Below are 20,107 nucleotides of genomic sequence, written 5' to 3'. Positions count from 1 at the left end.
CTCAAAACATCCAGTCCTGTGTGTTTAATATTTTATGCACCAAACAAATGGAATTAAAAACAGACAACAGACAGGCAACCACAGCACATAATTTTAAGGAGCAGCTAAAGACATTTACAAACTGTGTTTTTCAGTTCTTCTTCTTCTTCTTCTGGCTGCTCCCTTTAGGGGTCGCCACAGCGGATCATCTGCCTCCATCTTGCCCTATCCACTGCCTCCTCTACTTTCACACCAACCATCTCCATGTCCACCTTCACTACATCCATAAACCTTCTCTGAGGTCTACCTCTTCTCCTTCTACCCGGCAGCTCCATCTCCAACATTCATTGACCAATTGTGTTTTTCAGTACTACTATGACTATTTTACTACTTCTATGCCTTTTTTTATTTTGTTTTTCATATTTGTATATTTTATAATGTTCTTGTTTCTTTCATGTCTGTATTGTTTCAATTATAATCTTAATTTTTTTTAATTCCCTATGAAGCACCTTAGGATAGATTATATATATATATATATATATATATATATATATATATATATATATATATATATATATATATATATATATATATATATATATATATATATAGGATAATACCTGAAATGTAAATAACTAATTTAACAGATGTATTGTGTCAGTTCTTCTGGAAATTATAAAATTGAAGGTAATTTTGTATAAGACTTTATATCTAATCATTATCTGTTCTCTCTGCCTTCTTCTTGCCTATCGCTGGTCAATTCACTGCAGCACTGCACACAGCACGCATTACTGCACATGCATTGCTCAACTGACAGTAAGGCAACACAAGCGCAAAGCCCTGCAAATTCCTATGCTGCAAATTAGAGAGTGAGCAAATTCGTTAGTTGGCTCGCGAGTCCAGCCCTCAGGGCTCTCACAGCCCGCTCTGCGGATCAAATTCTTCCCCAACATAAATTAAATCACGCAAGGAGAGGCACTATCTGTATGTGTGAATTCCTGGCCGATGCCATCAGACTCGGGCCTCTGAATAGTGCCAGTGTTGGGACCGAGCGCCTGACAGTGAGCCGATCACCGGGGGAGAAGGGGGGTGGGGGGTGCGGACTTACCCTCGTTTCTACTCAGCTCAATGTCGGCAAACAGGCCGATCTTGATGATCTGCCACAGCAGGCCCAGCACCAGGTGAGGTTTGCCTTCCCGCAGGTCCATAGCGCCGATGTTGACCACATGACAACCAATGGCTGATGCTGAGTTTAGGGCCAGATTGAGGTTTTCCTGCAGTGAGGATGAGGGGGATGGGTTAGGACATGAAGGGTTTCATTGCAAAATGCTTATTTAGAACATTTTGGACTTTTTCATTATGTATGTAATGCGACGATTTGATTATTATCATCATTTTTTTCAAGGAGAGGAAAAAAAGTTTTGGCATTTTTTCCCCCCCAAAAACTCTTTATATCCAACCTTGTTTACAAATGGATATACAAGTTTTTGGAATGAAAATCTTCACAAACTGCCAGATGTCTTCTAATCTACTTTCAGTATGAAAAACAAAGGAAATCTTTGGATAAATGTAGGTATGCAAGTATATGCAAGTTTTGTTCTTTTCCCAGGTATTCTAGATATTTTACTGAATACTTAGTCCCAGAATACTCCAAGTACTCTGGTCAGTACAAGAAGGTATTAAATGTTCGTATACTCGGTCTAATCTATTTACAACAACTTAGAAATGATGACATTTCTAAAAAATTTAATTCTATTTTCTATCCGGCTTCCACATTTTAGAATAGCACCTTTCATTATACCGGATTTTTATAGGTTCCTACTAATTCTTTGAAATCTGTAACTAGCATAAATATATAAAATGTACCTGCAAGACCAAGATTTCAAAGAGCTACTTCCTAATTTTCCCCAGAGACAGCACAACTTTACTGTTAAACAAAAGGAACAAAAAAAATAAACAAAAGAAAAGAAGAAATTACAAAACAGTCAAACACTGAGTGGAGGAAAGCAAACCTGTGTTGTGAACGGCGTGAGCTTCTTCTTGTTTATTGTCCTCTCATCAATTGTATCAGGCACTGACAGGTTGATCATTTTACTGGCGGCAGAAAAGACAGCCAAGTTTAGAAGCGAACTTCCTTAAAGAGACGTCATGAGAACCAAACCGAATGACGCTCTGTGGACGGGACTCACCACAGCACAATTCCATCGCCTACAGCTTTGAAGAGGTCATTCGTGTTGGGGTTCATGGGCAGCACATGTTTGCAGTCGGGGTCTTTTTCCAGCGCAGTGTTGATCCAGTTCACAAAGGCAAACCTCTCCTCCTCTGAATCACAGAAAAAACACAAGACGACACACAAGAGGGCATTTGAGCTGAGCGCATTCGCATTCCTCTCCTCCACCTCAGCCAACCTCGCAGGCTGCTTAGAAGTTTTGAGACACCAGATAAAAGCGAGTCTTATGTGCTGCTCACGATGGCTAATCCAAATTTGGCTTTAATGGTCACCCAATTCCAGAACATTAGGTCATACTGAGTAGGAACGAACTGTGCGGAGGGCATAATGATGAACGAGTGAAAGCATAACAGAAAAACTAAATGGCTGCAGAAATGAGGAAAAAAAAAAAAAAGAAATGAGGGTTATTCTGCCCCAAAATGTGAACCTTGGCATCAACAGATTATTAATAATAATAAAAATAATAATAATAATAAAGAAAGAAAAGGGTGACATGTGTGACAAATATATCACTCAAACTACCAATGGAGGATTTAACACTCAGAAATCTGGGGTGGTTCCCTCAAGGCTCCATCTCGGTGCCTTCAGTCAGGGAACATAACTGAACCATAATCCACTGAAATTATGTGTTCTAAGCTGGACTGACTCCACACACCCCGCCTCGCCTCGCCTCCAGGCTTTTACTCTACTGCTCTGTTTTAAAACATTCAGTTATAAAAAGGAACAAATACCAACTTTTCACCTGGAGGAACTGATTTAAGCTCCACAATCTTTAAAACCTTTAAAAACCACTGTAGAACCTTCGAGAACGTTTACGCTGTGTGTACCTTGATGAACGAAAAATGTACCCGAACAGAGCCTTTATTTCTAACAGCGTATGACTATTCTGCAGTGTGAACTAGAGGTGGGCTGTATGACAAAACTTTAAAAATGATTGTGATAAATGACGTCACGATACACTTTTCTGAGTGAGAGAGAGAGAGAGAGAGAGACAGCGAGAGAGAGACAGCGAGAGAGAGAGCGAGAGAGAGAGAGACAGCGAGAGAGAGAGCGAGAGAGAGAGAGACAGCGAGAGAGAGAGCGAGAGAGAGAGAGACAGCGAGAGAGAGAGCGAGAGAGAGAGAGACAGCGAGAGAGAGAGAGACAGCGAGAGAGAGAGCGAGAGACAGCGAGAGAGAGCGCGAGAGAGAGAGAGACAGCGAGAGAGAGAGCGAGAGACAGCGAGAGAGAGCGCGAGAGAGAGCGCGAGAGAGAGCGCGAGAGAGAGAGCGAGAGAGAGAGAGAGAGCGCGAGAGAGAGCGCGAGAGAGAGACAGAGTGAGAGACAGCGAGAGAGAGCGAGACAGCGAGAGACAGCGAGAGAGAGCGAGACAGCGAGAGAGAGCTAGAGACAGAGAGAGACAGAGAGACACAGAGAGAGAGAGAGAGAGAGAGACAGACAGAGACAGAGCGAGAGACAGCGAGCGAGAGACAGAGCGAGAGACAGCGAGACAGCGAGAGAGAGCGAGAGAGCGAGAGAGAGCGAGAGACAGAGAGAGACAGAGACACAGAGAGACAGAGAGACACAGAGAGACAGAGACAGAGACAGAGAGAGAGAGAGAGAGAGAGAGAGACAGACAGACAGACAGACAGAGAGAGAGAGAGAGAGAGAGAGAGAGAGAGCGAGAGAGAGAGAGAGAGAGAGTAACGCATGTGTAAGTGCCTGAAATCTCTAAAAAGGCAAATCTGCTCCAGTTTAATAAACTAATCATATTAAACAAAACTAAACTGGCCATTTCAATATATCAGGTTTGCTGAGTGTAACAGATGTAAGGAAATGTGAAGGACTTTAAGAATGACATTATCAATGGGTTTAATCAATTTTTTTTTGTTTTGCTTTTGGCTTCCTGTAACACTCGTTTCTTCTTTTGTTTGTTTCTTTATGGTTTAATACATAACACCTAATCAACATAATCGTTGCATGTACTGATTGTGTAAATCTTTGTCAAATTAAAAAAAATAAAAGTCCATGCACATTTTACAGGTTAATTAAAAAATTCTCAGTAGTGATGTGGCAAAATATGTTCTACAGTGAACTGGGCTGAACCACAATAGAGTGGAAGTAAAAGTGTTTATCTGCTTGTAAATTTCCACCGGTTGCATGAATAATCTCAAAAATCTAGTAGCAGTCTTGCAAATAGTGACGCTGCAAGATTCCTAGTCTTTGCAAAATCATTTTCTGTGACTAAAAACTGGGACAGTGTCTTCAGATGTGAGAGGATGACAGACTTTAGACTTTCAAAAGTCTTGTGAAAGTCTTCTGGTGTAGGGTTAGCTTTACCAAACCTCAGACAAACTAAATATCATGAAGCATATTGTGCATCAGGAAATTTCTAGTACAGTATTTGTGCTATATCACCCACCCCTAGTCTAAACACTAAAGTGCTTTGATGCCTCTCTGACAGCAGAAGAGAACGACCTAATCAACTGTGTCACTAAAGCAAAGATGAAAATCAGCTGCACAGCTTCTCGCCTCTTCTCCTCTGCCATTTAATTAGTCGTGTCAGCAATCCATATGGTCTGGGCGTTTCTCAGTCGTCACATGTATACAAACAGGACGTTTTTGTCTGGAAACAATGACAAGAGCCTGACCTAGTAGGCACATTTGCACAGCAGCCTTCCTACAGTCATGAAATCCAATAATAAATAGTCACTGGAGCCACTTACCTCTCTACTGCACGCATTATGAGAGCAATTAACCTCTTATTGACCAGGCTATATTTTGGTTTGTCCATCTGAATTTTCGTGACCAAATCGTAAGGCAAATTATTCAGTAACTGCATGAAATAAATGTACATTTTAATTGTATTTATTTTAAAAGCTCCTCTAACATTAACAGAAAATATTTTATGATCTCCACATATCACTACATGCTTAGAGTTTACTGCCGAAAGCCAAAAATCTCGGCCGCTCTTTGTGTTGTTCTCTAAAAGTGATGTTTCCAGAGCAGATCACTGAAGAGACGCCGTCTGTTTATAGTTTAGAGCCCAGATTTGGGGAAAAACGGGTCGACTTTCAGTAGAAAAACAAACTGAGTTCAGCTTCTTTTATTATAAGGGTTTAAAATGACGTCACCGTCTATTAGACTGGAGAGAAGAGCTACAGCCTCACACGACGCCCAGCTTCTGAATGGAGCTTATGGAATATGAACGTTATGAAGAACATGACCGAGTGCGGTGTGGACCCACCGGTGGTCTCGAGGAGATTTCTTGCATAGAAATCAACCTGATGATTCATCCAAAAACATTTTTAAATAATAATGTGCGCAGGGGTCCTTTGGAGGCATGTTGCCCTGAGGCAACATTGTGAGACAAATGGGAAGAAATGATCTAAAGTCTTGTTTCCTCAAGTGGCGAGAATCTGGCTCGTGACTGGTCAAATCCATCCCAGTGCCCTACAAATGTTGCTCCTGGGCAACAAACATACTCCTGCAAATTCTCATAAGAAAACAATGATACTGAATGTTAAAAGAGAGGTTTAAATGTGTGGACTAAAAGGTGGTATGACCGAATACATGCCTCATTAACTTCCTCAAACTCTTCCCTTTATTACTGACCCTGTTGTCGTTGAATATGTTCAACATTAGTGTTAAGTGAGGAAAGTGGGTTTGTTGCTTAGAAGCAAAGCCTTGCAATAGAGGGTTAATCAGATTACTTGAAATACTAGGTATGAACAGGACTTCCTATCTCTCAATGAAAAATGGGATTGGTGGGAGTACTTTCAGCTCAGAAAAGTTTATTAGGACAATCTATTTAGACGTTTGCGGTTCAGTGTGGCAAAGCAAATGCCATCAGTTCTGTTTTATTGCAATAAAAGCTCTACCATAGAATCTGGGAGATCATTTTTAAGGTACCTGAGTAGGAATGCTGTGTGCCTGCACTGGACAGCTCAGACGTGCCCCCAATAGCCAGGATGCCCTCTTTCCTGTTGATGGCTTTGCGGAAGCTCTTGGCAATGTCGCTGCTTTTGAGCTCCTGGAAGATCTACACAGACGCATAAGGGAACAAACAGGAGGGTTAGGACGTCACAAACGTACGGCAACACAGAAAGGCCTGTAACAGTGAGCATGTCAAACATGCACAATCAAGAGCACAGATGCACATGTTCCATTAGCCACACCCAAGCTAGCAGACAGGGCTCATTCAGTTCTAAGCGCAGGAAGCAATGAAACCAAGCTGCCAGCAGCTGCGTTATAGTCCCCCCTCCCCACCCTGTGGACCGCCGCAGAAGCCAAGCAAATACCGGCCTATTGACGGAGTAGAGTTTGCATTTAGTTAAGAAGTGTTGACAGTGACCGGGGAAGGGCACTGTCCACAATACAAGCTGGACAGGCACAGCGAGTCGCAGTCATTTGTCCTTGGGAATTCTGCACCATGCTAACAATGACTCAGAGGAAAGCTACGGCTTTTTTCCCATCTTTAGTCATGGCAGGCAAGGAAGCGCTTCTTATAATACTGAACTATTGATTAGGAGGAAATAATAAGGGGGGAAAAAAATCATGAATATCTAAGCCAAACACACTGATATAACTCCCTACTGCTGGCGGCTATTTACGGTTGAATCCGATAGATTTGGTTTTGGCTTAAAGCATCTGCTGAATCTGCTAATCTAGGATTTAGCGCGATAAACCTCCGTTGTCCTCTCCGCCGCTCTCCCGCTGTGTGTGTGTGTGTGTGTATACACACCATATGCTCACAACAAGGAGAGGGGAAAAAAAAAACCCATCATTAAACAAATTTACTAGAAACCTCTAACAGAAACACTCGTGCTCCACAGAGGCGATCATTATTAACGCAGACAGCAGTAAAATTTCTCAAAATCAATCACAAAGAAAGATCACAAAAAAAAAAAAAAAAGTCTGTTGAAATGACTTACTGCGACAAACTCATCAAAGCTGATCTTATTGTCCTTGTCTTTATCACCCTCCGTCATCAACTTCTGGATGATTTCACGGACTTTGTATCCTGGGAGAGGCAGATTGGCCTCCTTGAACAGGTCGTGGAGCTCATAGTCACTGATGTAGCCATTGCTGTCCAGATCTGCACACAGAGAGAGACAGAAACCATATAATGCTTTACTGCACCATTTAGCAGGTCACATGGCCCGACATATCCAGCGACAGTGTCATCTGAAGCACAGCCACAGTTATGACTCTGCCCAGCTGAGTCTGTTCATTATATTCATTGTATTATTATAAAAGCAGCAACAAAAGGAGGGAACAGCTACTTAGCTTCCAATTCTTGTTAACAATAAAGGGCCAAATTAGTTTACTTACCAGGAGCACCCAATAAGGAAAAGGAGGAGTAAGAAGTGGTGAGCTTATCCGATCCCAAAGTGCACTTCACATTAGCTTTAATTAAACATGAGACCCTGGATGATTTAAAGGTTTCCTTACACCTACTGTGCCCACTCACTGCTCCTTGAATACTAATGTCCTGCAGCAAGGTGACCGAAGGAGCACATACATGAGCCACATGGGTAATAGCAATACAGCACCTTGAGTTTAATGCCCAGAATGTTTACAGAACATCAGTATGATGAAGCCAACAGTGTGTAAAATTACAGTATATACATATACAGCACATAATGGCTGTGTTCCAAAGCCGAGGCAGTGCGGGTCCTCGGTAGGACCGTCCTATGAAGACTCCTCCTTAGTAGCCCATTGGTCACAGAAATGGAGCAGTCCAAACAAGGCTGCATCACCAGAGTGGTGCAAAGGAGATGTTCTTATGTAGTCTGATAAACTACTTATAGACAAATACACCGGTCAGGCCTAACATTCTGACCACCTCCTCCTTTCTACACTCATTGACCATCTTATCAGCTCCACTTACTGTATAGCTGCACTCTGTAGTTCTACAGTTACAGACTGTAGTCCATCTGTTTCTCTGATACTCTGTTACCCTGTTCTTCAGTGGTCAGGACCCCCATGGACCCTCACAGAGCAGGTACTGTTTGGGTGGTGGGTCATTCTCAGCACTGGAGTAACACTGACGTGGTGGTGGTGGTGTTGGTGTGTGTGTTGCGCTGGTCTGAGGGGGCCATCCTACCCACCCAGAGAGCCGAGGTCAATTGTGCTCTCTTGGACTACCAGAAAGGGGCAGCTGTATCATCACCAGGGATCAAACTTGCAGGAATAACACTTGGACGGTTCCGCCAGTCAGGAGCACCGTCTATTTCTTTCTATGTTGCTCCCTCTTTTTCCCTAGACTAGGCTAAATAACGTATGGACAGTAGAGGGGTGTCGTAACAGTGTCCACCAGGTCCAAAGCTTTCTTCGGGCTAAACACTCTGAATACTTTTCTTCTTTTAGCACGGCAACTAAAAGGCGTACACACTGCAGGTTACATAGCAACACAAACAGCCATCTGGTATAGCTACTAGCCAACGAAACGGCAATGAGCTCAGGTTTTCCGTGATTTCCGTGGAGGGGAACGTTGACGAGTTCTTCTTATTTTTGAAGGCTCTGCTATGGCAGAGCTAAATCTGCACGGGGCAGTCGTGGGCTGGAGGTTAGGGAACCAGCCCTGTGACCGGAAGGTTGCCGGTTCGATCCCCAGGGCTGACAGTCCATGACTGAGGTGTCCTTGAGCAAGACACCTAACCCCCAACTGCTCCCCAAGCGCCGTGGATTGGGCTGCCCACCGCTCCGGACAAGTGTGCTCACTGCCCCCTAGTGTGTGTGTTCACTAGTGTGCATGTCTGTGGGTGTTTCACTGCACGGATGGGTTAAATGCAGAGGTCTAATTTCACAGTGACAAATGGTTGTTAATTCTAATTCTATTCTGTTCTAAAGAGAAATATTTAAGATGAACATTGATCTTTTTGAGATGGACTTTTTTTTACATTCATAAGCACTCCAGCTGCTTTCCTGACACGTTTCATCTGCAACGAGAAACTGTCAAACACTAAAACGTCACAAAGATGACGTTAGTTTCTCGTTTTAATTTTCCCATTCCACCTTAAATGTAGTTAAATTTGGGTGCTTTTAAGGTGGAATAGGAAAATCTGAAAAAGATGATGAATAAGATGACGACTCCAGCCTCATAAAAATTTAACACCGAAAGACATTTTACAAGAGACTATTCTACTTTTGAGGAAAAGTTTCCTGCCAGAGATGAGAGAAAACTGATGAAAGCTGAGCTGAAGCTTAAAGCAGAGCAAATTAAGCCTGTTTTTGTTGATTTTTTTTAATCTTATACTACTACATTAACAAATACAGAGACATATTTTCATCCAAGATCGGAAAACCATCAAATGATTTTTGTTGAAAGGAAAAAATGCCTTAACATTTGGGTTGCGACCCCTGGCCTAGCAACACCCAAGAAACTACCTGGGTCTTCAAAGCAGCTCTTTGTTGAGCCAAATTTAATTGCGTTCATAAACTTTCCCCATTCTAGTATTAATCTGCGACATGTTCCTCAGTTATTTACATAGTTATTTTGAAAGAAGTTTATTCTATGAATTAGTTTGAGCCTGTTCCAGTAATCTTACATGAGCACCACAGGGTCAGTTGCTTTGATGCCAAAATCTTTCAGTTCTTTCAGACGTTTCCATTTGTGTCCAAAATTAGCCTTCGACCCTTAATCAAACCGCTCCATTCAAATTCAACGAATGAGACACAATGAGAGGAAAGGAGAAGGAGGAAAACGATCTGAAATAATGAAGGTCATCAAGGTCTTATCTTTCATCACAATCCAGACTAGAGATTAGTCAAACGCAGCTTGTGAAACCATTTTTGCCCGCCAGCACTTTGACTGAATGACATCACCGTGGTGAGGGAAAGGCTCTAAAGCAAATATCATGGTGACCGGTGACTTGGCTTAAAGCTAGACGACGTGAAAGAATCCTCTCGTGGCAATAACAGCAGAAACAAGACTGTTTGTGTACAGTCCACAGGGGAAGGCTGGCCAAGACCTCATAAAATTGTAGTAGCTTTAATCGATTGAGCTGGAAACGGCACACCAGCCTAGAGGAAGGCCATTCTGAGCTTGAGCTGAAACACTACACCACGGTCATGGAGATCAAACATCAGTGCTGATCTATAATCATCTGCAACCTCTCATGTCCTGAATAAGCATTATAACACCTAGTAAAACGGTCTGAAGTGTGCTGACTTACAAGACCATCGTTCAGCAATGGTTAATCAAAGCCACATAACAGCTAATAAACTAATTAATTGCCTTCACTGCTTGGATTTTTATTTTATGATCCTTTGGCATTAATATAGAGTTGGTTCCCCTTTGCAGGTCTAACAGCTTCTGGGAAGCTTTCTACTCAGCACTGCAGTAACACTGACATGGTGGTGGTGTGTTAGTGTGTGTTGTGCTGGTACGGGTGGATCAGACACAGCAGTGCTGCTGGAGTTAGTGCTGCTCAGTGTCACTACTGGACTGAGAATAGTCCACTAATCAAAAATATCCAGCCAGCAGCGTCCTGTGGGCAGCGTCCTGTGGGCAGCGTCCTGTGGGCAGCGTCCTGTGGACAGCGTCCTGTGGACAGCGTCCTGTGGGCACTGATGAAAGACTAGAAGATGACCAACACAAACTGTGCAGCAGCACTGCTGTGTCTGATCCACTCAGACCAGCGCAACACACACTAATACACCACCACCAACGCGTCAGTGTTACTGCAGTGCTGAGAATGACCCACCACCCAAACAGTACCTGCTCTGTGAGGGTCCATGGGGGTCCTGACCACTGAAGAACAGGGTAACAGAGTATCAGAGAAACAGATGGACTACAGTCTGTAACTGTAGAACTACAGAGTGCAGCTATCCAGTAAGTGGAGCTGATAAGGTGGACAATGAGCGCAGAAACAGGGAGGTGGTCAGAAAGTTATGCCTGATTTGTGTAAACGGCTTGACTGGAGCTGGCTTTGGCTCGGCGTTCTTCAGCAGCTCTCAAAAGCCATCACCACGTCCTCCTGTATAATTATGCACACCCATGTGATTTATGTTTGTGTTTTCCAAACAAGTGTTTATTAGTTGGTTAGTTATTAGTTAATTACTGACACGCCTTATTTGAATGACGATTGTGTTTCTTCAGATTCTTTAGCTCTTGGTAACTGCAAAGTACATATTATTCAAGCAGACAGTACAAACCTTTACCCACAGCCAAAGTCAGTCAAGTGAAGAGAGGCTTAACAAAGCAGGGTGTATAGCTGCTATCTAAGCCTCTTCTTTTACCGTCTGAACAGGGTAAATGAGCAACTTCAGCGTTGGTATAAATGAGACCACCAGGTTACGCAGTTTTGGATGCTATAATGCTGCTGTCTATTGCTGCACTTCACTGCTGTCGGAACAAAACCTTGTATCTCCAAAATACTAACGTCACAGGAGAATGAAAAACCCTACCGTACCTTTACTGTAAGTCAATAGAACCAGACCCTAACCCTAACCCTAACCCCAGACTGGCCCATATATCCAGTTAAGAGCTGCTCTGCAAGCTGCATGTAGAAATGCAAGCCCAGGCCCATAAACGTTGATGCTGGTGACACACCCACTAAGATAATCTCAACTGTCTCAAAACGAAACCTCATTTTATTATGCTTATTAACTTCCAGCCTCAACTTTAGTGGATGGATAATGTAATACAAAAAGAGACATAAGGCTTCATAAAATTAAAAAAAATATATATATTAATTCACACTTTAAGCTCTCATTCACCAGGGTACATTTTGGTTTGCCCATCTGAATTTACATAACCAAATCATAAGGCAAATCATTCAGAAACTGCATGAAATAAATGTAAAATTTATTTATTTTTGTGTAAAAGCCCCTCAAATTAACAGAACGTGTTTTATGATCTACACATATTATTACATGCTTACAATTTACTGCTGAAAGCCAAAAATCTCAGACGCTCTTTGTGTTGTTTTCTAAAAGTGATGTTTCCAGAGCAGATCACTGAAGAGACGCCGTCTGTTTATAGTTTAGAGCCCAGATTTGGGGAAAAACGGGTCGACTTTCAGTAGAAAAACAAACTGAGTTCAGCTTCTTTTATTATAAGGGTTTAAAATGACGTCACCGTCTATTAGACTGGAGAGAAGAGCTACAGCCTCACACGACGCCCAGCTTCTGAATGGAGCTTATGGAATATGAACGTTATGAAGAACATGACCAGGTGCGGTTTGGAACCACCGGTGGACCCGAGGAGCTGCTTTTAAAAGCATCTAAACAAACCTTATTCTGTGAATTGTTTAACAATATAACATGCCACACTATAACTATCAATGCAGTGTGTTGGAAACATAAACGAAAGTAAAGTCTTGTGCTGCTTCCTTCAGAGTGAAGCTCGACTGCCTGAACCGGTAAAACAGGAGGACCACTTACCGACTTTCCCAAAGGCTTCACGCAGCTCTTCAAGCTCCTCCTTAGATATCTTAGCCGCCATCTCCCTGGAGAACAACCTGTACCTTTCTCAGTCCAACAGTGTGCCTTTATCTGCAACAGAGAGGTAAAGCAGTTTACTTGCATGATAGTAGTTTTCCCGGATTTTTCAACAAGTCTGATACTTTATGCGTCTTTAAAAGTAATGCACATCACAATAGATCAGGGACCTGCCAGAGAATACAGTAAGGTCAATTTGCATGGCATGCAAAGGAATGTCAAGTATGCAAACCAGATCACTGCATGTATCCTGACTACAAGTCAAGGGGCGGAAAAAACACCATAAACATGAGCCGTTTTTTTTTTTTTTATCCGTCTCTGAAGTCATAAATGCTTGTTACGTACTATTAATTCAAATTACTCGTTCACTCTGTTTAAAAGCATCTGCGGCACCGAACGCTCGCTTTCTTTCGTCCCGACGTCCTTTACTCGCTACTTAGGACCTATGAATGATGAATTAATTCGAAGTAGTTCATTTTATCAACCACAACGGTTAAGTAAACACAAATGATCATGAACGTAAATATTATGAAAGACTTTAACGGTTGTCTGATAAACTCAGAGCCAAAGCCGAAGCCTATTCAGGGCACAGGGCTGCAGTTTGCATACTTTGGTCACGCCAGGTTGGCGCTAAACGAATGTCTGTACACCAGATGAGCCCTGTACGGATAAGGGAGTCCATCAGACTTTTTGCAAGAATACTGACAGTTCAAACATCAAGGACCTCCTCCACACCTTGAGCAAACGCCACGACAAACGCCTTGCACAATATCAACAACATCATTTGGGCATCAACCTTATCCAGATCTTCGGCTTCGTTCACACAGCAGGTGAAAGTGGCTCAAATCTGATTTTCTCACCAAACTTTTTTCTTTGGCTGTTCACAATATCTTTAATTATGATCTGTAAGCCACATCAGTCTGAATAGATCAGCTCTGAAACTGACCAGCACGCACAAAAGAACGTTGCTTCACGTGGCGCGCCTATCAAGACATGAACAATCATGACTTCCAATGAACGCCAATCGATCCTGGAGGGTCCAGTCTCACCTTTGCCAGCATCACAGGAGCCATCATGGAGCTTCACTGACTGACAGACGGGCTCATCGACCAGAATGCGTTTGAGCTCGTCAGTAAAAGTGCACGTTATTCAGATACGGTCGCTTCTTTGGTTCACGTCCTCGGATTTTACAAATTTTTTAAAGTGCTTTCACACTTGTTAATAATAACAATAATAATAATAATAACAATAACAATAACAATAACAATAACAATAATAATAATAATAATAATAATAATAATATTGTTATTATTATTATTATTATTATTATTATTATTATTATTATTATTATTATTATTATGCTGCAGCCTCGTTCTCCTGCAGCAGCTTTCGGACATTTCTTTCAAAATCTCTTCAAACAGGGAGAGTTCTGGTGAGTCTCTTAATTTTTTGGTACAGTAACATCAGGCTAAATGTTTGAGGTCTCAGCAGCGTGAAATGACGAATGTCGAACTGGATTGACATAAAAGTCGCATAAATTCCGATCTGGCTGTTCAGACTGAGTTTCATTGCCACAGATCGGATTCGTATTGGATTTCAGTCCCACAGTCAGATTCAGTGCGTTTATCTGTTCACACTGACACACATCTGAGTCACACATGAAGATGATGATCAGATTCGGGCCACTTTTACCTGCTGTGTAAACGAAGCCATAGATACCACAATTATGCAGGCTTTCCAAACGCAATGCTATATTTTATTAGGCTAGTTCAATTATCTCTTGGCAGTGATTTTGCTGTTACATTCCATCCAAGACTGAACTGGAATGAAAGTAAAACTAGACACTAGAACGACTGATCCCTGATCTGCGGTTAGAGCCTAAATATGGTCGAGCCGAGCAGCTTCAGACCGTGGCTCAAAGTCTAACTTGTCTGGTATCTCTGGGATGACTAATGATATGGCTACAGTGGAATGGCAGAGATGGGCTGGGTTGGAGTCACTCCTCACTGGTCTAGATCAACACCCAGAAGCGTCTGTGCTCTCCTCACTAGCAAAAACAGATTTAATATAAAAAAAAAACAAAAAAACAAAAAAAAACAAGTGCCTGGAATAAAAACTTTCCATTCGGTAGGACAGTTTTGTCTTGTATTCTCCATCTCAAGGTCCACATTTGATCTCACCACTCAACTATTCAGAAGGCCAACATCTTAGAAGCTCCACACGTGGAAATGGGGAGGAGAGAGCTCCACCCAAAGCCCTGCTGCCGTCCCACAACATCAACAGCCACATCCCGGCGCTGCAGAGACCTTCAGCTACCGCTCCAGCTGCAGACTGCTACAGTCAAGCCATCAAACTGGATTACCCGCAAAAGAGAGTTCAATTCTCAAAACCAGCCAGCTACAAATCACAAGTAACACAATCCAATCTGACTGAGGTTTGTTTAAGAGGCAGAACCCGCATCGCTCTCCTGTCCTACTCACGTAACGCACACCTTGGAACACAGACAGAACTTGCCTGGACTACTGGAGCCATTAAACATCATGCATTATTAAAACACACAGCAAAAGCTCTCTTGCCCGAGACATTTAAGCAGGTCTGCCAACCTAAAAGCTACAAAAGCAGCATGTTGGTGGGGGGGGGGGCAATGAGAAAGTCTGAGCTGTGTATGGAATCCAATCTCTTCCTCTTCTCTGTACTTTAGATGTCTCCCTTCCCTTCTCACTGCATGAAAAGGCCGACAAATCCAGAAAGAAAACAACTCTATGCTCTACAGGCTCTGCTGTGGTCAGCAAGCTGACTAGCTGGCAGTCCAAAGGGGAGAGAGAGAGAGAGAGAGAGAGAGAGAGAGAGAGAGAGAGAGAGAGAGAGAGAGAGAGAGAGAGAGAGAGAGAGAGAGAGAGAGAGAGAGAGAGCATAAGAGACAGAGACTACGTTTTCCTTCCCCCGGCTTGACGCTGAAACACGAGAGCAGAAGGGCTGGAGGCAGAAAGGTGCGATATAGTGCAAAAGAAAGGCGAAAAGAGAGCAAAGAAAGAGAGAGAGGGGCCTGACCTGTGCTGAGAGTCGGCTTCTCAGCGGCAAGAAGCAGAGGCTGTGCTCTCTCCACACCCTTTGAGGCTAATGTGGAGCGCCAGCATTCCTGTCTGCCTCACAAAGACTTTAGGCAGCAAGTCATTACACTTCCTGCCAGGCTGTGGGAGCTGCCTCCTGTGACTGGGGAAGGGGGTGGAGATGGGGAGGGTGTTAAAGCAAGACTGAGAGAGAGAGAGTGAGAGTGTGTGTGTGTGTGTGTGTGTGTGTGTGTGTGTGTGTGTGAGAGTGTGTAAGTGAGGAAAAAAGGCATCTGTTTTCTTTACTTTCTTTTAAACCAGTGCCCCTTCCCTTCTTCCAGATGTTTTGGGCAACGAGCACCAGGAATAACGAGTGGGGGAACGAGACCGACTGCATGCCTCACAATATAAATCAGCCTAAATCAGGGTTTGGACTGAAACGTGTGTTATTAACTAAAAGCGACCGTCAACTTCATTTAAATGACACAAACAACCAGCATAACTAACTAAACATCCAAACCTCTTCGGTTTCAAAGAACATGCTCCTCTTTTCGCTCTTCAGAACCACACGCAGCGGATTCCACAGGCATTACACGAACACCGAACATATGCCATCATCATCATCTCCGCTATTTCACCAATGGTAAACCCATTTCCAAAAACAGGGGGGGGGGGCTGCAATGTACCGGTGCTGAACAATGACCCTGTTTTGTTCAGGAAACGTTCGACGTGAGAAACCTACCGCAGCGAGCGGAGCCTCATTGCGGAGCTAAGCCCCAGCACTAGCACTTATTTTAAACACACCTTAATTATTATGATTTAAAGTGCTGCCAGCATCCCAAAGCAGAACGTTACGAGACTGTGACATTCCTTAAGCTCAGGTTACAACATGAGACCGATCACCTGTTCAACAAGCCCCATCTTGCTCATCAGGAACAAAGCCCGTGGAGTACCGGACCTGAGAAATGCATTGCGAAACATATGGAAGCATAGGGTGCTGTGTCAGTGTGGAATCCCTGGAACAGAGACTCAGCAGGCCAAGCGAGGCTCTCTTCACTGCTGCCATTCAAGACTTGCGAGCACTTGCTGCCTGCAGAACAGTTGCGGGGGTCATATGTGATCACGCTTTAGAGCAAACACCACAACAGGTGTTTACTTTCACCACCAGCCCCATAAACTCAGCATGGAGGAGCCCAGAGGGCCAAGAGACAACTGCTTAGGCCCTGCACATGCCTCATTACCAGCAGAAGCCACCCTGCTTTCGCTGGAAACAGCTGCCTAGTTATTGCATTATTATTAGAGATAAGAAAAAACAAGCAATGCTGAAATGCAAAGCATCGGAGAGATAGCCTAAACAAAAGTGGTCCGAGTGGTTAATCTTCCCTCTGAAATGAGACAACCTTAAAATAAAAAGAGCGTCACTTCATTATCAGCTACTAGCGCCGCTCTGTAGGCGACCCTGCCCGTCTGCAGGGACAGCAGAGGAGGGGAAAGTTCAGCTCCTCACTGCTGGGCTTTAGTTACATTTAGGGATCAGACGCCTTCAAAGAGGGGGGCAGTTATTTATTATCACCCCCCCTAATTCTTCAGTGATGTGAAGCTGAAGTCAGAGATTCTCCAGGTTCTTGCTCAAACTTTCCCGTTCCACCTTAAATGGAGCAGCAGTTACATTCTGGAGCTTCAGGCGTCAAAACTGCTGGACTATTTAAGGTGGAACGGGACAGTTAGGTAGGTAGCTACTGAGACTTTAGCAAGCTGTTAGTGATTTTTTATGCTTGTTATGAAGAAAAACAACCAAAATAAACTGAAACCACATTAAACTAAGATAAAACGGTGTTTATTGTTATTTTTAAACAGTGAAAATTCCCACATTTGTGGGTTTCTTTGGTCTCTTGTTCTCCGTCTCGCTGGTTTTTCCTTTCTCTCATATCTCTCTGTCTGGAGTCTCTGAAAAACCTCCGTTTGGAGGGTCATGGAGCCCCAACACTTCACCCCACCCCTCTACCTCAACAAGAATCAGGACACCCCACCCCTAGACGTGAATGCGCAAAACAGAGGGGTAGGGCCAAGTGTGTGGGGCGAGGGGTTAAAACGGGATTGGGAATTGATGTCACAAGCATGAAGAAGAAATATTGGGAGTGTATGGTGTAAATCCTTCGAGAAGAAAGCTGCAGCAGGGATTTCTGAGAAGGTGACAGTGACGTGCGGCGACCACAATGGTCTTGATTGTAAATTGCTATCACACACAAATCCAAACTAGGATTTCTGCCAGAGAACAAAAGCTTAAAAAGCAGGGGGGAAATGCTGTTTTTGTGTGAGCCTAAACATCAGGCCACATGTTAAGAGCAAAACAGAGACTGGAGCTTTCAAAACAAGCTCAAATACTATAACAACAACGGGGAAAATCTGTTGGGATGACACACAGTCACACCTAGCTTTCCCAATCCACTGGAATACATTCCCTCGAGCAGACACAACTCAAAAGGCCTCATTTGCTGTGGAATGCTTGAGCAGGAAGGCCAAAGCAGGAACCTGTTTGGACTTGCTTCTCCACTAGTGCATAGATCATATGGTTAAAATAAACTGGCGAAGTATGTTAAAAACTCGCATAAACACGCTCGTAATATACAACGTGAGAGCAGGGTAGATGGGATTTAGTGAAAGAGATACAGAAACACAAGTACGGCATTAAAAGTGAATCTCAGCAGCAGGCAGAGTGTGTTTCACCACTGCTCAGCCTCAGGAAGTAACACAGAGGTGCTACAAGGTCATCAATACCCATTTTATACACGCCGATCAGGCACAACGTTATGAGCGCCTCCTTGTTTCTGTAGTCCATCTGTTTCTCTGATACTCTGTTACCCTGTTCTTCAGTGGTCAGGACCCCCATGGACCCTCACAGAGCAGGTACTATTTGGGTGGTGGGTCATTCTCAGCACTGCAGTAACACTGACATGGTGGTGGTGTGTTAGTGTGTGTTGCGCTGGTCTGAGTGGATCAGACACAGCAGTGCTGCTGGAGTTTTTAAACACCTCAGTGTCACTGCTGGACTGAGAATCGTCCACCAACCAAAAATATCCAGCCAACAGCGTCCTGTGGGCAGCGTCCTGTGGGCAGCGTCCTGTGGGCAGCGTCCTGTGGGCAGCGTCCTGTGACCACTGATGAAGGACTAGAGGATGACCAACACAAACTGTGCAGCTGCAGATGAGCTGTCGCCTCTGACTTTGCATCTACAAGGTGGACCGACAAGGTAGGAGTGTCTAATAGAGTGGACAGTGAGTGGACACAGTGTTTACTGTGGACACACTCCAGCAGCACTGCTGTGTCTGATCCACTCATACCAGCACGTCAGTGTTACTGCAGTGCTGAGAATGACCCACCACCCAAATAGTACCTTCTCTGTGAGGGTCCATGGGGGTCCTGACCACTGAAGAACAGAGTAACAGAGAAACAGATGGACTACAGTCTGTAACTGTAGAACTACAGAGAGCAGCTATACAGTAAGTGGAGCTGATAAAGTGGACAGTGAGCGTAGAAACGAGGAGGTCATGTTCTGCCTGACTGGTGTATTATAGTGGATTCAGGCAGGTGGGCAATATTAAATTGCATTGCATCCAAACAGGCAACCATCATATGTTTATGTATGACTACTGTTTATGATAAAATCAATAAAAACAAGACACAAAGCAGGTCAAAACATTGTAGGTGTGCAGATCCTTTACTCGCTGTAGTGGGCAGGGCACAAATGGGCAGGTATGCAAAGGGCTTGTCACTTGCTACAGAGAAGAGACAGCGCTGTTGTAGGTGGTGACTCAAGTCGGACTGAATGAGTAATTGCCTCAAACCAGTGGCTTTTATGAGGGGAAAATGTGGCACAGTTGGGTCTGGGGTGATTGAGCCAGCGACAGTCTTTGCGACTTCCCAAATCTGAGCTGACAAGACTCAGGCTAGACTGTATCAGGCACGCCAGTGGTGGAAAATAACATTTAACTGTCTAACCACGAGGAATACAAAGGGCACAGTACGCACAAAGAGCACACACACACACACACACACACACACACACACACACACACCGATGCAATTATGAAATAACGCCAGTAAAACTAGCCTCTAAAATGATTTCCCTGAACTGTTAAAAACACAAGGCTAAGGAAACTACAGTGGAATAATCCGCTGTATAGACACCGATCAGACATAACACTCTGACCACCTCCTCGTTTCTACGCTCACTGTTCACCTTATCAGCTCCACTGACCGTTTAGTTCCACTCTGTAGTTCTACAGTTACAGACTGTAGTCCATCTGTTTCTCTGATACTCTGTTACCCTGTTCTTCAGTGGTCAGGACCCCCATGGACCCTCACAGAGCAGGTAGTGTTTGGGTGGTGGGTCATTCTCAGCACTGCAGTAACACTGACA

The 20,107-nt window shown here is 43.7% G+C and overlaps 1 protein-coding gene across 3 annotated transcripts in view; it reads right to left on the bottom strand.

Annotated features, from left to right (window-relative positions):
- pls3 (plastin 3 (T isoform)) overlaps positions 1-20,107 on the bottom strand; it is a 42,117-nt gene that overhangs the window by 16,144 nt on the left and 5,866 nt on the right. For 2 of the 3 annotated variants that reach the window (XM_037540761.1, XM_017718796.2), the window contains exons 1-7: positions 15,689-15,841; positions 12,581-12,691; positions 7,123-7,286; positions 6,101-6,230; positions 2,169-2,301; positions 1,992-2,073; positions 1,088-1,253 (exon numbers count right to left, since the gene is read on the bottom strand). In XM_037540761.1, the coding sequence (XP_037396658.1) occupies positions 1,088-1,253; positions 1,992-2,073; positions 2,169-2,301; positions 6,101-6,230; positions 7,123-7,286; positions 12,581-12,641 (736 nt within the window). In that variant the 5' untranslated portion in view covers positions 12,642-12,691; positions 15,689-15,841. Of the gene's footprint in view, positions 1-1,087; positions 1,254-1,991; positions 2,074-2,168; positions 2,302-6,100; positions 6,231-7,122; positions 7,287-12,580; positions 12,692-15,688; positions 15,842-20,107 lie in introns of those variants that run through there. The other variant, XM_037540762.1, reaches the window with a different exon arrangement.

This window comes from Pygocentrus nattereri, chromosome 8 (genome assembly GCF_015220715.1).
Source record: "Pygocentrus nattereri isolate fPygNat1 chromosome 8, fPygNat1.pri, whole genome shotgun sequence".
NCBI lineage: Eukaryota > Metazoa > Chordata > Actinopteri > Characiformes > Serrasalmidae > Pygocentrus > Pygocentrus nattereri.
This window is presented reverse-complemented; position numbering and strand designations above follow the sequence as displayed.